Source organism: Ambystoma mexicanum, chromosome 1p (assembly GCF_040938575.1).
Source record: "Ambystoma mexicanum isolate Mex_15411 chromosome 1p, UKY_AmexF1_1, whole genome shotgun sequence".
NCBI classification, from domain to species: domain Eukaryota; kingdom Metazoa; phylum Chordata; class Amphibia; order Caudata; family Ambystomatidae; genus Ambystoma; species Ambystoma mexicanum.
The window spans coordinates 434918610-434935089 of NC_090921.1; the positions used below are offsets into that span (position 1 = coordinate 434918610).

At 51.7% G+C, this 16480-nt stretch overlaps 1 protein-coding gene across 6 annotated transcripts in view; it reads right to left on the reverse strand.

The window, feature by feature from the left end:
* Positions 1-16480, reverse strand: part of PDE4C (phosphodiesterase 4C) — a 1504034-nt gene that overhangs the window by 8952 nt on the left and 1478602 nt on the right. For all 6 annotated transcript variants that reach the window (XM_069649259.1, XM_069649258.1, XM_069649260.1 and 3 more), the window contains one exon: positions 683-865. In XM_069649259.1, the coding sequence (XP_069505360.1) occupies positions 683-865 (183 nt within the window). The remainder of the gene's footprint in view (positions 1-682; positions 866-16480) is intronic.

A 16480-nucleotide genomic window follows, 5' to 3' on the forward strand; every position in this document is an offset into this window, starting at 1 on the left:
GCGTGTGGTTCATCTTCAGGTCCTCTCACCATGCAGATGTAGACTGGATTCATGTACCTATGCAAGGGGCACAGTGTTGTTAGCAGGTGCCATTAGTTCTGTGCAACCATTGCTCCTCTGCCCCCTCAAAGGGGCAATAGCTCAAAAAGAGAGAAATCACGCTGCTTTGGAGAAGGGGTTCCCCTGATCCCTGGTGTTCTCTACTCCTAAAGTATAAGTGCTACTCCTCAAAGCAACCCGGTCCCCAGTTGGCATAATAGGACTACAAGGAGGGGACTAAGTGAGTGTGACCCGGGTATCCCTGTGCACCTCCTTTGGGCCAATTTATAGTGTGCTGGGAGGTACCCATCCCCCTTGGTCAGTGCACTAGATGTTCCCAGAATCAGGGAAGAGGTATTTGTCAGAGTGCCCACCACAATAAATCGTATGGCTTCTACAACATTTGAGGGCATTCACTTCTATGCGTTAGCTGATAATGTTTGCTCATTTATAAAGCTGGTCCAACACACACATTTTATAGGGGTTAAATATCTTATGATGCCAACGCATCCATTTTCATCAACATAACGCAATGCTGTTGTGTATTCGTGTTAATATAGGCACTACTATTATCCCAAGGTAGTTTAGCCGACTTGCAGTTTGACGCTAGTCATCAATACAAAAGAAAAGTCCCTTTGCAAACCTGTGACTTTTCCACTGATGCGTTGTGCTTATCACACATAGGGCTGATCTCCATTCCCTTCTCACGCTCACGGTCACCTTGGTGGAAGAACTCCACCATTATACGATCTGTCCACTGGCGATATAACTCCAAAGGCTTTGTTGGGTTGCTAAGATCAGCACAGTGCACCATATTCTGCAACACCTATAAAAAAAACAGTTAAGGGGTGTTAAAGAGATGAGTTACCCTCATGAAACAGAATCAACCTAAAACATACTTGTCATCTTCTACCTTAGACTCAATATCAACAATTATATTTGTTGCAGGCACCCTATGAGCAGCGACTTAGGCAGCCTAATAGAGCACCCAGGAGCCATTTGCAACTAGGGACATGAGAAGGGGTCTACACAGCAGCCCTGCGACTCCACCTATCTCATGAGGTCTGGGATCTGCTGATAAATAGATCTATGGGGAAAATAAGGGAGCAGGGAGGGATGTCTGCAAACACTAGGAGCGAAGACTCTAACATACTTTGCCGGCCTCTTTTTGTCTCTAGTGCCCCTCTTTGAACCTCCATATTTTCGACTCTGCCCCAAATTGTCTATTACCCGCCAATTTCTTCATCCTCTCTCTCCGTTTTTGGAGCTTGGTTTGCTACACTGGGCCATTGAAAATGACACCTCACAGTGTCCCACAACAAAGACAGCAGGATAGGGGGACTCAGTCAATTACTACGAACGTTCTTACTTATGAGGTCAGTGAGAAGGGGACTTGTGCTTCAAGACAAAGATCAAATATTTGCAGGGCCATATTACTTCATTTTAGAAGAGGCTCACCCATGAAGTACAATAGCATATTCTGAGACTGTTCTGCATCCAGTCATTGCAGCCAAGTCTAACGCTACCAACAGGACACAGGAGTAGGACTTTAACCAAGTTAGAGGGATGTGGCATGGTCTGCTCGTGAGGTTATTTGGATATTTCTTTTTACGTTTCCCTACTGTCCATGCATGTCAAGAGATTAATGGAACCAATTAAAAGTTTAGCTCTCTATGCTGAGTTATGTATTGACTGAAATGTGTGCGATTCTGGACGATTAGAAAACAATATAGCCTTCTAGACCTCGGGAGGGGTCATTATCACAGGATAATGACCCATCAACAAGTTAGGCTATACGTTGGGGAAGGAACAAGTTACTTACCTGTAACTGTTGTTCTCCAGCATGGGTCTGGCATGGATTCACATGCTCATGAATATTCCCCGTCGTCAGGCTGGGAATCCTTGGTAAAGAAAAATCAGTATCAGTTTTGTTTCTGATCTGTCTTTCGTAGTAGTAACCAATCACTGATCTCTGCGTCATACTGACCACAGCCAATGACTGCCATCTCCCTAAGCCCCGCCTCTGGCAGCCATCTTCAGATTTGGTAGCACGTGAAGTGGCAGTATGACCAAATGAAGAGCCGCAGAGGGGTAGGCGGGAGGGTTCGAATGTAAATCCATGCCAGACCCATGCTGGAGAACAACAGTTATAGGTAAGCAACTTGTTTCTTCTCCAACATGGGGTCTGGCATGGATTCACATGCTCATGAATAAAAGAATACATAGCAGTACACACATGCAAACACGGGAGGTGGCAACAGGCTCAACATTAAGCAATACCACAACTCAACATCAAGCATCTCTTACCTTCTCACCAGGCTCACCTTAGGCGAACAGGTTGCGCAGCACTGCTTGGCCGACCCTGGACTCCTCCCTGGAATCCCGGTCGACGCAGTAGAATTTTGTGAAGGTGTGCGTCGACCTCCACGTAGCAGCCCTGCAGATGTCCAGCAGGGGCACACCAGATAGGAACGTCGTGGTAGCTGCGATCGCTCTGGTGGAATGGGCTCTCGGACGGCCAGGCAGTGGTCGGTTTGCCAACCGATGACAGTACATGATACAGCCAGAGCCATCTGGAAATGGAAGCCTTTGAGAGAGCCTTCCCCTGATTGACAGGTCCAAAGTTCACAAAAAGTTGTGACGTCTTCCGAAAACTTGTGCGGTCCACGTAGAACTTCAGTGCTCTAGCCACATCCAGCAAGTGCAGAGTCCTTTCAGCCGGCGACAAAGGCAACGGGAAGAAAACAGGCAACACCAAGGGTTCGTTGAGGTGGAAGTCCGACGGCACCTTGGGCATGAAGGAGGGGTGCGTCCTGATCACTAACCTCATGTCGTGAAAAGTCAAGTACGGGGGCTTGCAGGAAAGGGCCTGGATCTCTCCCACCCGTCGTGCGGAGGTGATGGCCACAAGAAACGCTGTTTTCCACGACAAGAACTACAACGGAGCTGAGTGCAGAGGCTCGAACGGAGGTCCCATGAGCTTGGTCAGCACCACGTTGAGCTCCCACGCCGGGGCCGGAGCCTTCACCGGTGGGAACGATCTGAACAGTCCCTTCATGAATTCTTTCACCAGACGAGACCACAAAGACGTCCGTCCCGTGGTTCTGGTGTATCGGGAGATCGCAGCAAGATGAATCTTGATGGAAGCGTGCGCCAGTCCAGCCTTTGCCAGCATCAGTAGGTACGACAGTACTTGAGGAGCCGTAATCCGTAGAGGGTTAATCTTCTGTGCGTGGCACCAGACAGAGAACCTTTTCCATTTGTGTCCGTAGCATTTAAGAGTTGAGGACGCCCTGGCCTTTGCAAGAACCTCTCTGCAATCGGCCGGTATGTCGTAATCTCCAAACTCTAACGCTGCAGGAGCCAGGCCTGCAAGTTCAGCGACATCGGGTCGTGATGGAGGATGGCGCCTCCTTCCCTGGAGAGAAGATCCGTGTCCACTGGCAGCTTGATTGACGGGGACAAGTCCGGGAACCATATATGCCTCGGCCATGCAGGTGCGACGAGGATCATCCTGCACCTTGACCTCTTGAGCTGGTTGATGAGGCGGATCAGCAACGGCAATGGAGGGAACGCGTATAGGAACAGGCCCTCCCAGGGGAACGAGAAAGCATCGCCCATGCTCCTCGGCTGGGGAAACCTGCTGGCGAACCTCTGGCACTTGGAGTTTGTCGCCATCGCGATCAGATCGATCTGGGGTGTGCCCCACTGTCGGAAGAGGCGGTCCACTAGATCCTGTCGTAGTTCCTACTCGTGGCACGAGCGCAGATCTCTGCTGAGCGAGTCGGCGATGGTGTTTTTTATTCCTGCCAGATGAAACGGCACCAGAAACATCCCTTGGGTGACAGCCCAATGCCACAGATCCTGCGCCTCCTTGGACAGGGCTGGGGATCTGGTACCGCCCCGCTTCCTGATGTAAAACATGGTGGTGGTGTTGTCGGTCAAGATCCTCACCGCCTTGCCCTTGAGGGACGGAAGAAAGGACCCGAGGGCCCAAAACACTGCACGGAGCTCCAGGATGTTGATATGGAGGGACTTCTCCGTCGGCAGCCAAAGGCCCCTCGCGTGCAGATTTTCGGTGTGCGCTCCCCACCCTTCCAGGGAGGCATCCGTGGTCACTGTCTTCTGGTGGCCCGGGGTCTGGAAGTCCATGCCCGCCATCAGATGCGCGCGGGTGCCCCACCACCGGATCGCTCGTCGGAAGCTCTGTCCTTGAAGCTGCCCGTCGTCTGGATCCAGTGAGCGTCCAGGAACTCCTGTAACGGGCGCATCCGAAGACTGCACAGGCGGATGAAATAAATGCAAGAAGACATCATTCCGAGGCGGGATTTGATGGACCTCACCCTGGCCGCGTCCGCAACCAGCATCCGCTGCACCTTGCCCAAGATGGCCCTCGTCCTTTCCTCCGACGGAGAAGCCAGAAGCGCCACTGTGTCGAGTTTCGCTCCCAGAAACAGTGCGTCTTGCGCGGGCACCAGATGGGACAGTCCTCGCCGTGTGCTCCGCAGCGAGCTCCTTTGTCTTTGCTCGGATGAGCCAGTCGTCCAGGTAGGGGTAGACGTGGATCCCCTCCAGGCGCAGCCGCGCCGCCACCGGTGCGAGGCACTTGGTGAACACCCTGGGTGCCAACCTCAATCCGAAGGGAAGGGCTCTGAACTGGTAGTGACGCCCTTGGACCACGAATCTGAGAAACTTTCGGTGTCCCTGTAGGATGGGGATATGGAAGTAAGCATCCTCCAAATCCAACAACGACAGGAAATCGCCCTCCTCCAGCTGACCCAGGACGTGCTGGAGGGTGACCATCCGGAACTTCTGTGCCTTGATGAATTTGTTCAGTCGTCGTAGGTCCAGGAAGGGACGCCATCCTCCTGCCTTCTTCTTCACGAGGAAGTATCTTGAGTAAACTCCGGAGCCCCGAAGCCTCTTTGGGACGAGCTCGATGGCGCCTCTCTTGAGCATCGCCTTTACCTCCAAGAGAAGTTGAGGGATGTGATGTTCCTTCCTGGCCACGGGGGGGACGCGCGGGCACTTCTTTAGAAACTCGAGCGCGTGACCCTGGGCCAGGGCGTCCAGCACCCAACGGTCGGTGGAGATGGACTCCCACACGCTGACGAAGTTCGCCAGCCGGCTTCCCACCGGGATGCTTCGGTGGGGGCCCGACCCCACGGCCGGTTCAGTCCTGCTTCAACGAGGCTTTGCCGCCTTGTCCTCCCTGGCGATGATGGCGGGGTCCGCCCGACTTGCCTCATCCCCTGTAGGGCCGCTTGACGGTAGGTGGAATATCCGCCGCCGGAACCTTTGGAGGCACCCTGCTTGCCTCCGGCGCTCCGAAAGTGCGGCCGTCGTTGCTGAAGAACACCAAGAGCCCGGGCCATCTCCGTGTCCGTCTTGATGGCTTGTAGGGAATTGTCCACTGTTTTCCCAAACAGGTTGCTCCCGTCGAATGGCATGTCCAAAACTCTGGTCTGCACGTCCTTCCGGAAGTCTGTTGCCTTGAGCCATCCACGCCGTCTAAGGCACACGCCGTTGCCCAACTGGCGAAATCCAGTGTCAGCGATGTCCGTCGCTATCGTAATGGCGTGGTCCGATGCCACTTCTCCTTCCTGCAAGATCTCTAGGGCCTCCGCCCTCTTGTCGTCCGGTAGGAAGTCCAGCAGGGGGCCGATCTTGTACCACAACTCCCTGTCCAATTTCTTTCCCTTGCTGTCCGGCGGAGGGGGAGGGGTGAGGGGGGGCAGAGGTTGACGTAGAGGCCGAAGCCCCCCCGCTTTCTTCCTGGACGCCGCGGAGACGACCGAGTCCGGGGTCGGCTGTGCCCGAAGGCACAAGGGGGCCGCGTCCGGGACCCGGTACTTCTTCTCGTACCGATCCCTTCTCGCAGACGTTGTGGATGGGTTCTTGACGAGGGCGAGACCCTCATTCCAGATATCGTCCAGTAGAGGTACAGCGAGGACCGTCTTCCTCTTGGTCTCGCGCCGTTGATAAAGGAAACCTTCCTTCCTTCTTCGCTTCCGGGCAGAGCTGGAAAAGCTCGGATGCCCTGGCGATCATGGCATGAAACGATCCAATCTCGTCGGGCGGGGAAGCCCGGGGAGGAGGTGACGACGGGAGATCCTCGTCGTAAACCTCTTCGTCTGTACCCGTCGCGGCCGTGTCCTTCCCCGTATCATCCCCACGGGGAGGAGGGCTGAGCTGGGAGCAATGGTTGAAAAGGAGGTGGAGGATGAATCCTTCTTCTCTTAGGAGGAGGGCTCCCAGAAGGGCCTGGCTCCGGGTCCCCCGTCGGGAGCGGTTCCTCCGTTGGTGGTAACGGCAATCTCGTCTTTATCTCCGAGCATAAGGACTGTATAGCCAACAAAATGGCCGCCGAGTTGTCTTGCGGCACTGGTTGAGGGGATTCCGACGGGCGGTCAGGAGCCTCGTCGGCACCCTCGACGTTCTCGTCGTCTCCTACGTCGGGGTCCCTCCCGACAGGCTGGTCTTCTTCCACGCCAATGCCGTGGCTTAAGACTTCGATCAGCTCCTCTTCAGAGGTTGAGGCCGAATCCACGACGACCTCCTGCCCCCCCTTTTTCTTCTCCATCGGAGGTTTCATGGGGGTCCTGTCGATGGTCTTGAAAGAGGACTCCCTCCATGGTGGCAGGGAGACTCTGGGCCCCGAAGTCGCCTCCACAGGCTGAGCCAGGGCCACCGCAACTGTCTCGATAAGAGGCCTTGGCAGGGTGGATCAAGGCTTTCACCACCTTAGGTGCGCTCACCGCCTTCTCCTTGGGGGGAGGGTCACCGACTCGCTCCCCCTCTGATGGGGCCTTCGAGCTCGACCGGGGTCTCTCCAGGAGCTTTGCCGGGTGCTTGGCCTTCCTCTTACCCGAGCCAGAGCGTTGGCTCGTGGTTGATGGCGCCGGGGAGGGTGCGCCCTGCCTGGCAACCGTATAGCCCGACCGTTCGGCGCTCCCGGTGCCAGCGGACTTGGCCTTCTGTTGGGCCCCCGTCGCCGGGGCGCCCGCAAAGGTCTTAGAAGGCCGCTCGGACTTCTTCTTTTTCTCGCCTGACGGGCTCTTCCCTTCCAGCCAGTTGGCGAGACGCAGATGGCGGTCCTTCATGGTCCGCTCCGACATATTGCCGCAAAACGCACAGTCCTTCTCCACGTGCGTCTTGTCCTCATGCAGGCAGTAGAGGCAAACAGAGTGTTCGTCCTCCTTAAAGACATTCTGAAGCTGGCATCCAGGGCAGATCCTGAACAGCTTTCCGGGCGTCGAGCTTCCCTTGTCCTGGGCCATGTCCGAGATGGGCCTGAGAAACTTCTGGAGTCCTCCAAAAGCGTGGCTCAACGAAATCTTCACCCTTGAGGGGCGTAGAGGAATCCGACACGGGTCCCCGTTGATCGGATAAAGAAACGGTGGAGCTTGAGGCTCTTTTGACCGAAAAAAAGAATTTTCCTATGAAAAAGCGCGAAAACGCACTACAGCTCGAGAGCAATAGCACGAGGATCCCAACACATGAACGTGCGGTAAAAATCTGAAGATGGCTGCCAGAGGCGGGGCTTAGGGAGATGGCAGTCATTGGCTGTGGTCAGTATGACGCAGAGATCAGTGATTGGTTACTACTACGAAAGACAGATCAGAAACGAAACTGATACTGATTTTTCTTTACCGAGGATTCCCAGCCTGACGACAGGGAATATTCATGAGCATGTGAATCCATGCTGGAGAAGGGTCTTTATACCAAGCGATAACCCCTCCCGAGGTCTAAAAAGCTATTAGCACACGTGGGAGTGGAAACGCAGGTTTTGGTGGTGAAATAAGAGTGAGCAAACTAAATTTAAACCGATTTAGTAAAGTAAATGTATTCTGTTGTAGTATTAAACTAACATGGCCATCTTCATAAACTAAGCATTTTAATTGCAGTTTGGTTCCACTGGAACAGGTTTAACATGAGCCTTCAGTAGGTGTCAGGTAAAAGTAAACAGTTTCTCTAAGAAACTGAAAGCATTTTCCAATATTTCAGCTTTCTCCTTCATGTGTTAAACAGCATGTTGCAGCAAAAAAAGGTCCTACCAGAGAGGAAATGTTTTGTTGAAAAGAAATCATGCTTGGTAACTGCATAGTTGTTTCACTGTCTGCATTTTAAGACAATGTTCAGAATGCAGTCGATACCAGTAGCTATTGACATTGATTGCACTCTAAACATTGTAATTGGCTGAGGGGAGAACACAACATCTATGTGCTACTACAGCCTTATAAACCGAGGTAGGGGTCATTGTTGCAGTAATGACCCATCACCAAGTTATGTCCCAAGGCTAAGGGTCATTATCCCAAGCAAGAATTAACTGATCTGAGGTTTATAAGGCCATGAAACACATGGAGGAAATTCCAAGAGATTTCAGATTTTTTTGGGTGAAGTCAAAATGTTACTTGAACAGCGAGTAAAGTAAATAGACAAACTGAGTTAGTAAATTAAATTTGTTTTTCTTTTGTAATATTTAAATAAGGTTTTCTACGAAGTTAAGCATTTAAAATTGCCAAGTTATACTGGAGCGGGTTTAACATGATCACAAATTAGGTGTCATGTAAAATGAAGATTTCTCTATAAGAAAGTGAAAGCATTTTACCCTCTTTCAGCTCACTTTTTTTTGTGTTAAATAGGATGTTACCTGGGAATCGCATTGTTTCTCAGTTTGCTTTGAAGACAGAATGCAGTAGTTATTGACTGCTATCTGAACATTCGGATTGGCTCGGGTCAATAAATAATATGCTAAGAAGGATGTACTGATGGTTGGGGCTACGTTACGATTTGGAAAATACTACATGGGATGCACAAGTAGATACTCCTTTGCAACATTTCCCTCTGGCCGAGGGAAGTACTTAGCTTTAAGTGCTAGGGGACAGAGAGATGGATTACCTGATTACCGTTTCACCTAATATCAATTTTATTCAGTTAGGCTTGTAGGACTGGGGGTCTGATGCCGCCTGCAGAACACTCTCTCACATGAAACCTTTCTGGACAGGTGTCTATGACCGAGGTTATGGGTAGGGAAGGTAGGATTGATTGATGGTTGGTGCTGAGGGCAATTTGGAAAAGAACATCTATTAAAACCATCCTATTGTACAAAGTCGGTCTGAATCACTCTGACCTTGCCTCATCATTGTAAACATATTGTAATATACTCTGGATCCACGGAAAGCAGCTGAAGTATAACCTCACATAATATATTGAACTGGAATATCAACAGGTTCACCCATGCCAAGAATAGAAGACTTACGCTTCATGCACTGCACATAATTAAGCACATCTGTCCACAGGAGATGTATATACAATTTGGAGATCACTGGCGCCTTAAATAACATTGTGGTGTCAAGCCCTGCTACTTCTCAGTTACTCTGCAAATATTGTGTGCAATTGTGATAATAATCAAGTACAGAGCAATTGTCGATTTTGAGGGATGGCAGATTATTGCAGCATCAGTGGCGGATCCAGGGTTGTGCACGGGGAGGGGGCTGTCGGAGGGGGGCGCTCGCACCCCCTCGCTTCACCCTGGTGCACCCCCACAGCTCCTGCTGGGCCTAGGCTGCCATATTAATTTCAGCGCCGGCCTGGCCGAGTGCTGTGCGGGTCACAGCTCGGGGGTGCGAGCTGCAAGCAAGCCAGGCCCGGGGATGAGGTCGCTCAGACCCATGTCTCCTTTCCTTCTCACAAATGTGTGCAAGTATCTGTCAACTCAATATTAGCATGGGCTTGGAAGTTGGTGTACCTGCCATTAATAAATGAGATTGTGATGTGTGAATATGAGAGTCGGACAGGCTCGGAGTGAGACAACAGGCAGCTCAGCGCTGTTAGAAAAGTAAATCACTATGCTGCTGCTGCCTCTCAGAGCCGCATACACGTCAGGCGCAAGGCCGCAAGCATTAGAAGTGCAAAACTGTGCGTGCCATGGCATGGCCAGGCGCAGTGTAAAAAGCGCATTTTAGCTTTTTTCGCACGCGTCGTTTCATCGGTGGGGACTGGTCATCTGGGTGCACTGCGAGTGAGAGCGTCCATCATGTATGTAATCAAATCATGGCTTTTGAGTTTGGATTGGTCATTTGCGAGGACACGTGGATGTGTAAATGAATTATTGTTCCAAGCGCATTGCTTTTCTTTGACTTTGGCATGGCCACAAAATTCTATGTCTGACTGGGATAGTCGGCGGGGCATCTTATTGGAGGCATGTTTGTCATTGCCTTGCACCTGAGCAGGCTGTGCTTTTTGTTATTAAGTGTAGTCCAAGTCCTTTGGTTGGCAGACATTGCCATTTTGCATTGCATTGATTGCTTTGCCAACTGCCAAATCCTGGCAGTGTGTGTGGATGGGTAAGAATCCATGTAATATTAATTATGGATACCTAAGGCCTTGGCCTGGCGTGCGGACTGGACTGCAGCTGGGCAGGTTAGTGTCAGAGCCAAAGCGATGGCAAGTCGCAAATGGCATGGCATATCTTTCGATTGTGAGGGTTGGGGCGCTGGGGCAGAAATTTGCACATTCAGTTAGCCCAGTGGGTCACGAACGGAACGGGATACGCAATGCAAGTCTGTCGGACGATGACGTCCAACATAAATTATAAGCAGCAGCCCGATGAAGGAATGTCTGAAGCTGTAGGCCTGTGTGGATTGTTTGTGCCATGTTATCAACAGTTTCTTCGCGCACTGCACTGGTGGCTGACAACTGGCCGAGTTCGAGGTTGTGTCCAGTCCACCAACCATCTTGAGAGTGTGCCTGGAGTGTGTACTAGTGTCTCGCCAAGTATCCTGGAGAGATTTACCTCTCATATTTCCCACTCTAGCTCTTAATGCCGTAGTCTAGAGATGCCCTTGGTTTGCATTGTGTTTATACAGAACGGTCTGCTGACCTATTGGGTGATAATTGTATGTAAATACGTTCAATGTAAAGAGCTTTGGCGAAAGCGTTATATAACTAACAGATGTTAAATGCACAATGCGCTCATGCAGGCAGAGCTGAGACCTACTGGGATACTTTATATATTAACAGTAGCCCAAGCGGACCAGTCCTTTGTTTTTTTTGCATTCTAATACTCTTATTCAATTACACTGCAGAACAAAACCAACAAGTACCAGAATTCAAAGACAACAAATAGGTCTGTGTTCCATCCATCCTGTTCAATGCACTAAACCAATGTAATCTGTGGCTGTCCGGTCCCCTGCCCTGAGGGGGAAATGGCAATTAATTATTTTGGTGAAAGACTGTTTGATTAGTACCCCAGAGGGAGGTTTTTGATCAAATGTGATGCAAATTGTGCATTTTAAAGAATATGTATTCAGTAATACTGGTCAGAACTACTAGCCACATCAAAACTGGCCCACAAATAAGTGCCCCACTTTGACCCAAAAAAGACTGTCCCACACTGGCTTCTTGCATTTGTGTTTCGGCATTGCCCCATTGCCCTAATGCCCCATGGCCCAAGCCCACCCACCACAAAACAACATTGCCTACAGACAGTTTTCCTTATTTACCATGTAAATTGATTTGAAATCCATAAAATGCATTAGCATGAAACATGAAATGTCATCTGACCCCCACGGGCAATGGCTCAAAAATGAATTTCACATTGTGTTTAGCACGAGAGACAATCGTGTTGCAGTTCAACTTAAAACATTGATAAGTTAGCTGTGTAAAATTAATTAAAACATGTACTAATCTGTGTTGCTTTCCTTCCCTTTCTGCAGAAGTAGGGAACAGAGCAACATCATGAATCCAGAGTCATCAGCTAAACCAAAAATGCCTGGTGCCACAAGACGAAAACAGGTCAGCAAACAAACTCGCTGAAGCAGCAACATGCTCCCAAGATAGTCTTCTTTCAAGATCCAGCCAAAAAGGTTCCACTAACAAGCAGGAGCAAAGATAAGTTATTGGCCATCCAAGTAATGCCAACATTTGTAACCACTGAATGATGTTATTGTAGGGATTCTTTCATTCCTTGCGTTCAGACCTCAACAGGAAAACACCCTTTGTTCTGTCCCTCATGCTTCTGGTGATGAACATCTGTCTACTGCTTCTCCTCCCATCACGATGCATTCTACAGATCATCCATCATACACAGAAATTCCTGAGCCTCCACAATGCTCTACTGAATCTGCAGAGGGTCCGATTCCCGATCACTCAACAGACATTGTGTGAGGATGTGAGGCTGGAGCGGGACACACGGACAGGGAAGCCCGCTATGCCGCGGGTGGACACGAAGCTGGGGGCGGGCGCCGGGAAGGTCTCCCTGTTGACGGGAGAGCCGCGGGCGGACACGACGCTGGGGGCGGGCGCCGAGAAGGTCTCCCTGTTGACGGGAGAGCCTTCGCAACGCCCCGCGACAGTGTCGGCATTTCGGCCGCGGCGCCGCGGGTGCTCACAGCTGCAGCGCCGCGTGTACCCGCGAAGACCGGGTTCGCTGTCGCTGCGGCTGGGAGACCCGCGAACGGAGGACACTTCGGCGACCTCCGGCGGCGAGCGGGGGCGAGGCTCGGGAACAAGAGGGCCCGGCTTGTGCCGACCGCTCGGCGTCGGAGGTGCGCCAGACAGATGGGTAAGAACCCATAAAGGGGAAACAACCAGAACCCCCTCCTCACCTGATGCAGCACAAACAGCGAACAGCGGCATGGGGCCTCAGTCAGGACGGGCCTCCAGGAGGCAATCCTCGAGGCGGACACCATATTGGGGGGGCGGGGCCAACAAAGAGGGAGTGGCTGAAGGCAGGGAGGGGAAGCCAGAACTAGGCAGCCAGACCAAAGGAGGAGGTGGGGAGGAGGCAGCACTTTTTATAGAGGGTGGGTGTCTAGAGTCCCCACCAATCAAACAAGGGGGGAGGGAAGTTAGTCCCTATTGGTCCTTTTTCCCTCCAAACACTAGGTATAAAAGGGACTGGCCTAATGGTGTTTTTGTTGCTTTTTGCAGGGAGAAGGAGAGGAGAGTGAGAGCAACTGGTGGGCCTATCCGGGTCCGTGAGAGTAGGAGAAACTTAAAGACAAGAGGAATTACTGGGGCCTTTCCCTCACTGTGAAGTAACTGTGGGGTCAACCTGGAGTCCAACTACCATAAGACATTGTGTAATAAAGGTCTACCAATCTCCACTTGGGCTACTGTCCTGATTTCCACAAGTGGCGTAGTCGGCAGGATAGAGAGAACGCGATGGAGAAAATAATACAGACACTATCAGAAGGGCAACAACAGTTACAACAGCTCTTCCAATTGCAGGCCCAGCAGGCGGCCGCTGATCGCCAAGCCTTTCAGCAGGCAATACAATTGCAAGGTACCCTGCAGTCCACTTCTCAGGACAACCACCAAGAGACGATAAAACACCTGACGGATGCTGTCACCGGCACCCGAAACCAACCCATGGTCCCTTCCGCAGTGTTACAAAAGTTCAAGGAAGGCGAAGACCCGGCTTTCTTTTTCACCACCTTCGAAAGAATCGCCCGAAACGCTCAGTGGCCGGTGGACCGCTGGGGCCAGTATGTTGCTCCCCTTTTGTCCGGCATCATGCAAGGTGCCTACCAGGCCGTTAACCCAAACGGAACCACGCCTTACGCTGAAATCAAAAAGGCAGTATTGGACCGGTTGGGACTTGACGAAGAGGCCTACAGAATGAGGCTGCGTGACGCTAAACTCAAGCCGGGTGAGAACCCCCGACAACTCTTCTACCGGGTTAAAGATCTCACCGAGAAATGGTTACAAGTACCGGGAACAGGCCTCCAAGATGTCTTAGATAAAGTCACCCTGGAGCAGTTCATTGAGGCCCTACCCCCGCCGATGCAAAGATGGGTCCGACAGCATCACAGACCCACCTTGTCTGAGGCGGTGGACATAGCATCGGCCTACCAAAAGGCAGGGGGAGCGGGTAGATCCCTTGGAGTCGGATCTCCCATTCGCCATCCGATGCCACCGTTGGAACCCTTCCAAACCAAGAGCCTGCGAGGAGGGCTTCCCAGATGGAGAGCAACGGAAGGACGCCCTTCTGGATCCGAGGAGAAAAGGAACGGTCCCGACCCACGATCTATCCAGTTGTCCACGGGATATCGACAGCCGCAATGTTATGACTGTGGCGAGTGGGGCCATATAGCCCGGTTTTGTCCCCGGAAGAGAGGCACCGAGCCGATGGAGATCGGATACATGAGGACCGAGCAACGACCAAGATGCCAAGGTCTCTACGAGATGGACGTCCGGGTAGACGGGAACCAAACCAGGGCCCTACTCGACAGTGGAAGTCGACAGACGGCGGTACTACCAACCGTAAGTGATTCTCCTTACCTCGCCAATGTTAGTATCCCCATTCGATGCATACATGGGGATGTGAGGACCTACCCCATGAAATCCATAACAGTAGAAGTGGGCCCTAATATTACAGAGATGAAAGCTGTCGTCCTCCCCTCCTTACCCGCCCCAGTGGTGATTGGAACCGATCTACCCCAGTTCCACCAGACTATCAAAGCCCTAGACCAGGGATGGTGGGAAGAAGCACCCTTTGCCAGGGAGCCCATCCCCCCGAACACCCAGGGACGAGAGAGACCCACTATGAAAAGAAGGGAAGCTCGCCTTGCTCAGTGCGCATCCATGTATGCCACCCAACGGATAGCCTGGAACCCGGAGGACCATGAGGATTCCATCCGGGGAGAAACCCTGACGGACCCTACCTTAACATTGGCCCGCGAAAGGGCCGTCCCTAATGGGTACCCAGACCTGACCAAGGGAGCCGGTTTTACATCTAGACAAGGCCTACTCTATCGGGTTTACCAGGAAGAGGGAGGTGCACGGAGGGAACAACTACTCCTACCCAAAACACACAGAGGCATTGTCCTCCAGTTGGCACATAATCACCCTTGTGGTGGCCACATGGCCTCCCTAAAGACCCAGCAAAACATTCTAAAACGTTTCTACTGGCCGGGGGTCTATGGGGAGGTGGCTAAATTCTGTAAAGAATGCAAAGTCTGCCAGTTGACGAGTGGGGAAAAGCCAGCCAAGGCGCCTCTGCAGCGGATGCCTTTGATCACCATACCCTTTCAAAGAATAGGCATAGATCTGGTAGGCCCGCTAGAGCCAGTCAGTCGTGGATATCGATACCTGCTGGTCATTGTGGACTATGCCACCCGGTACCCCGAGGCCTTCCCCCTAAAGGGGACGTCGGCTAATCAGATATGTGACCAGCTCATCCCCTACCTCGCACGTGTGGGCCTACCCACCGAAATCCTCACCGATCAGGGTACGAACTTCATGTCAGCTGTCATGCGACAAGTCTGTGAAAGACTACAGATCAGAAGGCTGCGTACCTCAGTCTACCACCCCCAAACGGATGGGTTAGTGGAGAGGTACAACCAAACAATAAAGAAAATGATGAAGAGGGTAACAGGCCCAGAGGGAAAAGACTGGGATAGAGTCATACCCCTGATCCTAATGGTATTAAGGGACACCCCCCAGTCCTCTACAGGATTCTCCCCATTTGAACTGCTGTTTGGACGACAGCCCAGAACAATCCTAGATCTGGTTAAGGAGGATTGGGAAAACACTAAGGAAACATCCCTCACCGAGTACGCTGAGGACCTTAAGAACCACCTATCTACTTTAAGGGGACTGGCGGACTCCCATCTGAGTATAGCCCAAGACCGGCAGGAGAAGACATACAACAAGGGCTGTCGCCTAAGAAAGCTAGAACCAGGGGATAAGGTACTGGTATTACTACCCACCAGTACGAACAAAATGTTGGCTCAATGGAGAGGTCCCTATGTAGTGAAGGACGTGGTGGGACCAGTGAATTACCGGATACACCAACCTGACCGAAGCCCATCATATAAGGTTTACCATATAAACCTACTCAAGAAATGGACCGAGCCTACACCGGTCAATATTCTGGCCACCCAAGATACGGGGTTGTTACACACAACCAGCCAATTGGATGAGGTGCAATGGGGTGAAGCACTCACTGAACACATGAAGAACGTGATACGGGAGACACTCAACCCATACCGCAACATCTTTTCCCATTTACCTGGAAGGACCGACCTAATGGAGCATCGTATCGAAACCCTAAACGGACAGACAGTGCGGCTAAGACCCTACAGGATCCCGGAGGCCCGAAGGATGATCATTAAGAAAGAAATCGAAGAGATGATTAGGTTGGATATCATTGAACCCTCAACCAGTGCGTGGTGTTCTCCAATCGTACTCGTACCCAAGCCGGACGGGGCCGTACGATTTTGTATGGATTTTAGACAACTCAACCAGATATCCCAATACGAAGCCTATCCCATGGCCAGGATGGATGAACTGCTGGAAAGGCTGGGTGCTGCCCGTTACCTCAGTACCTTAGACCTCACCAAGGGATACTGGCAGATCCCACTACGGGAATCTGACAAAGAAAAAACCGCATTTGCTACACCCCAGGGGCTTTTTCAGTATAAAGTGCTAC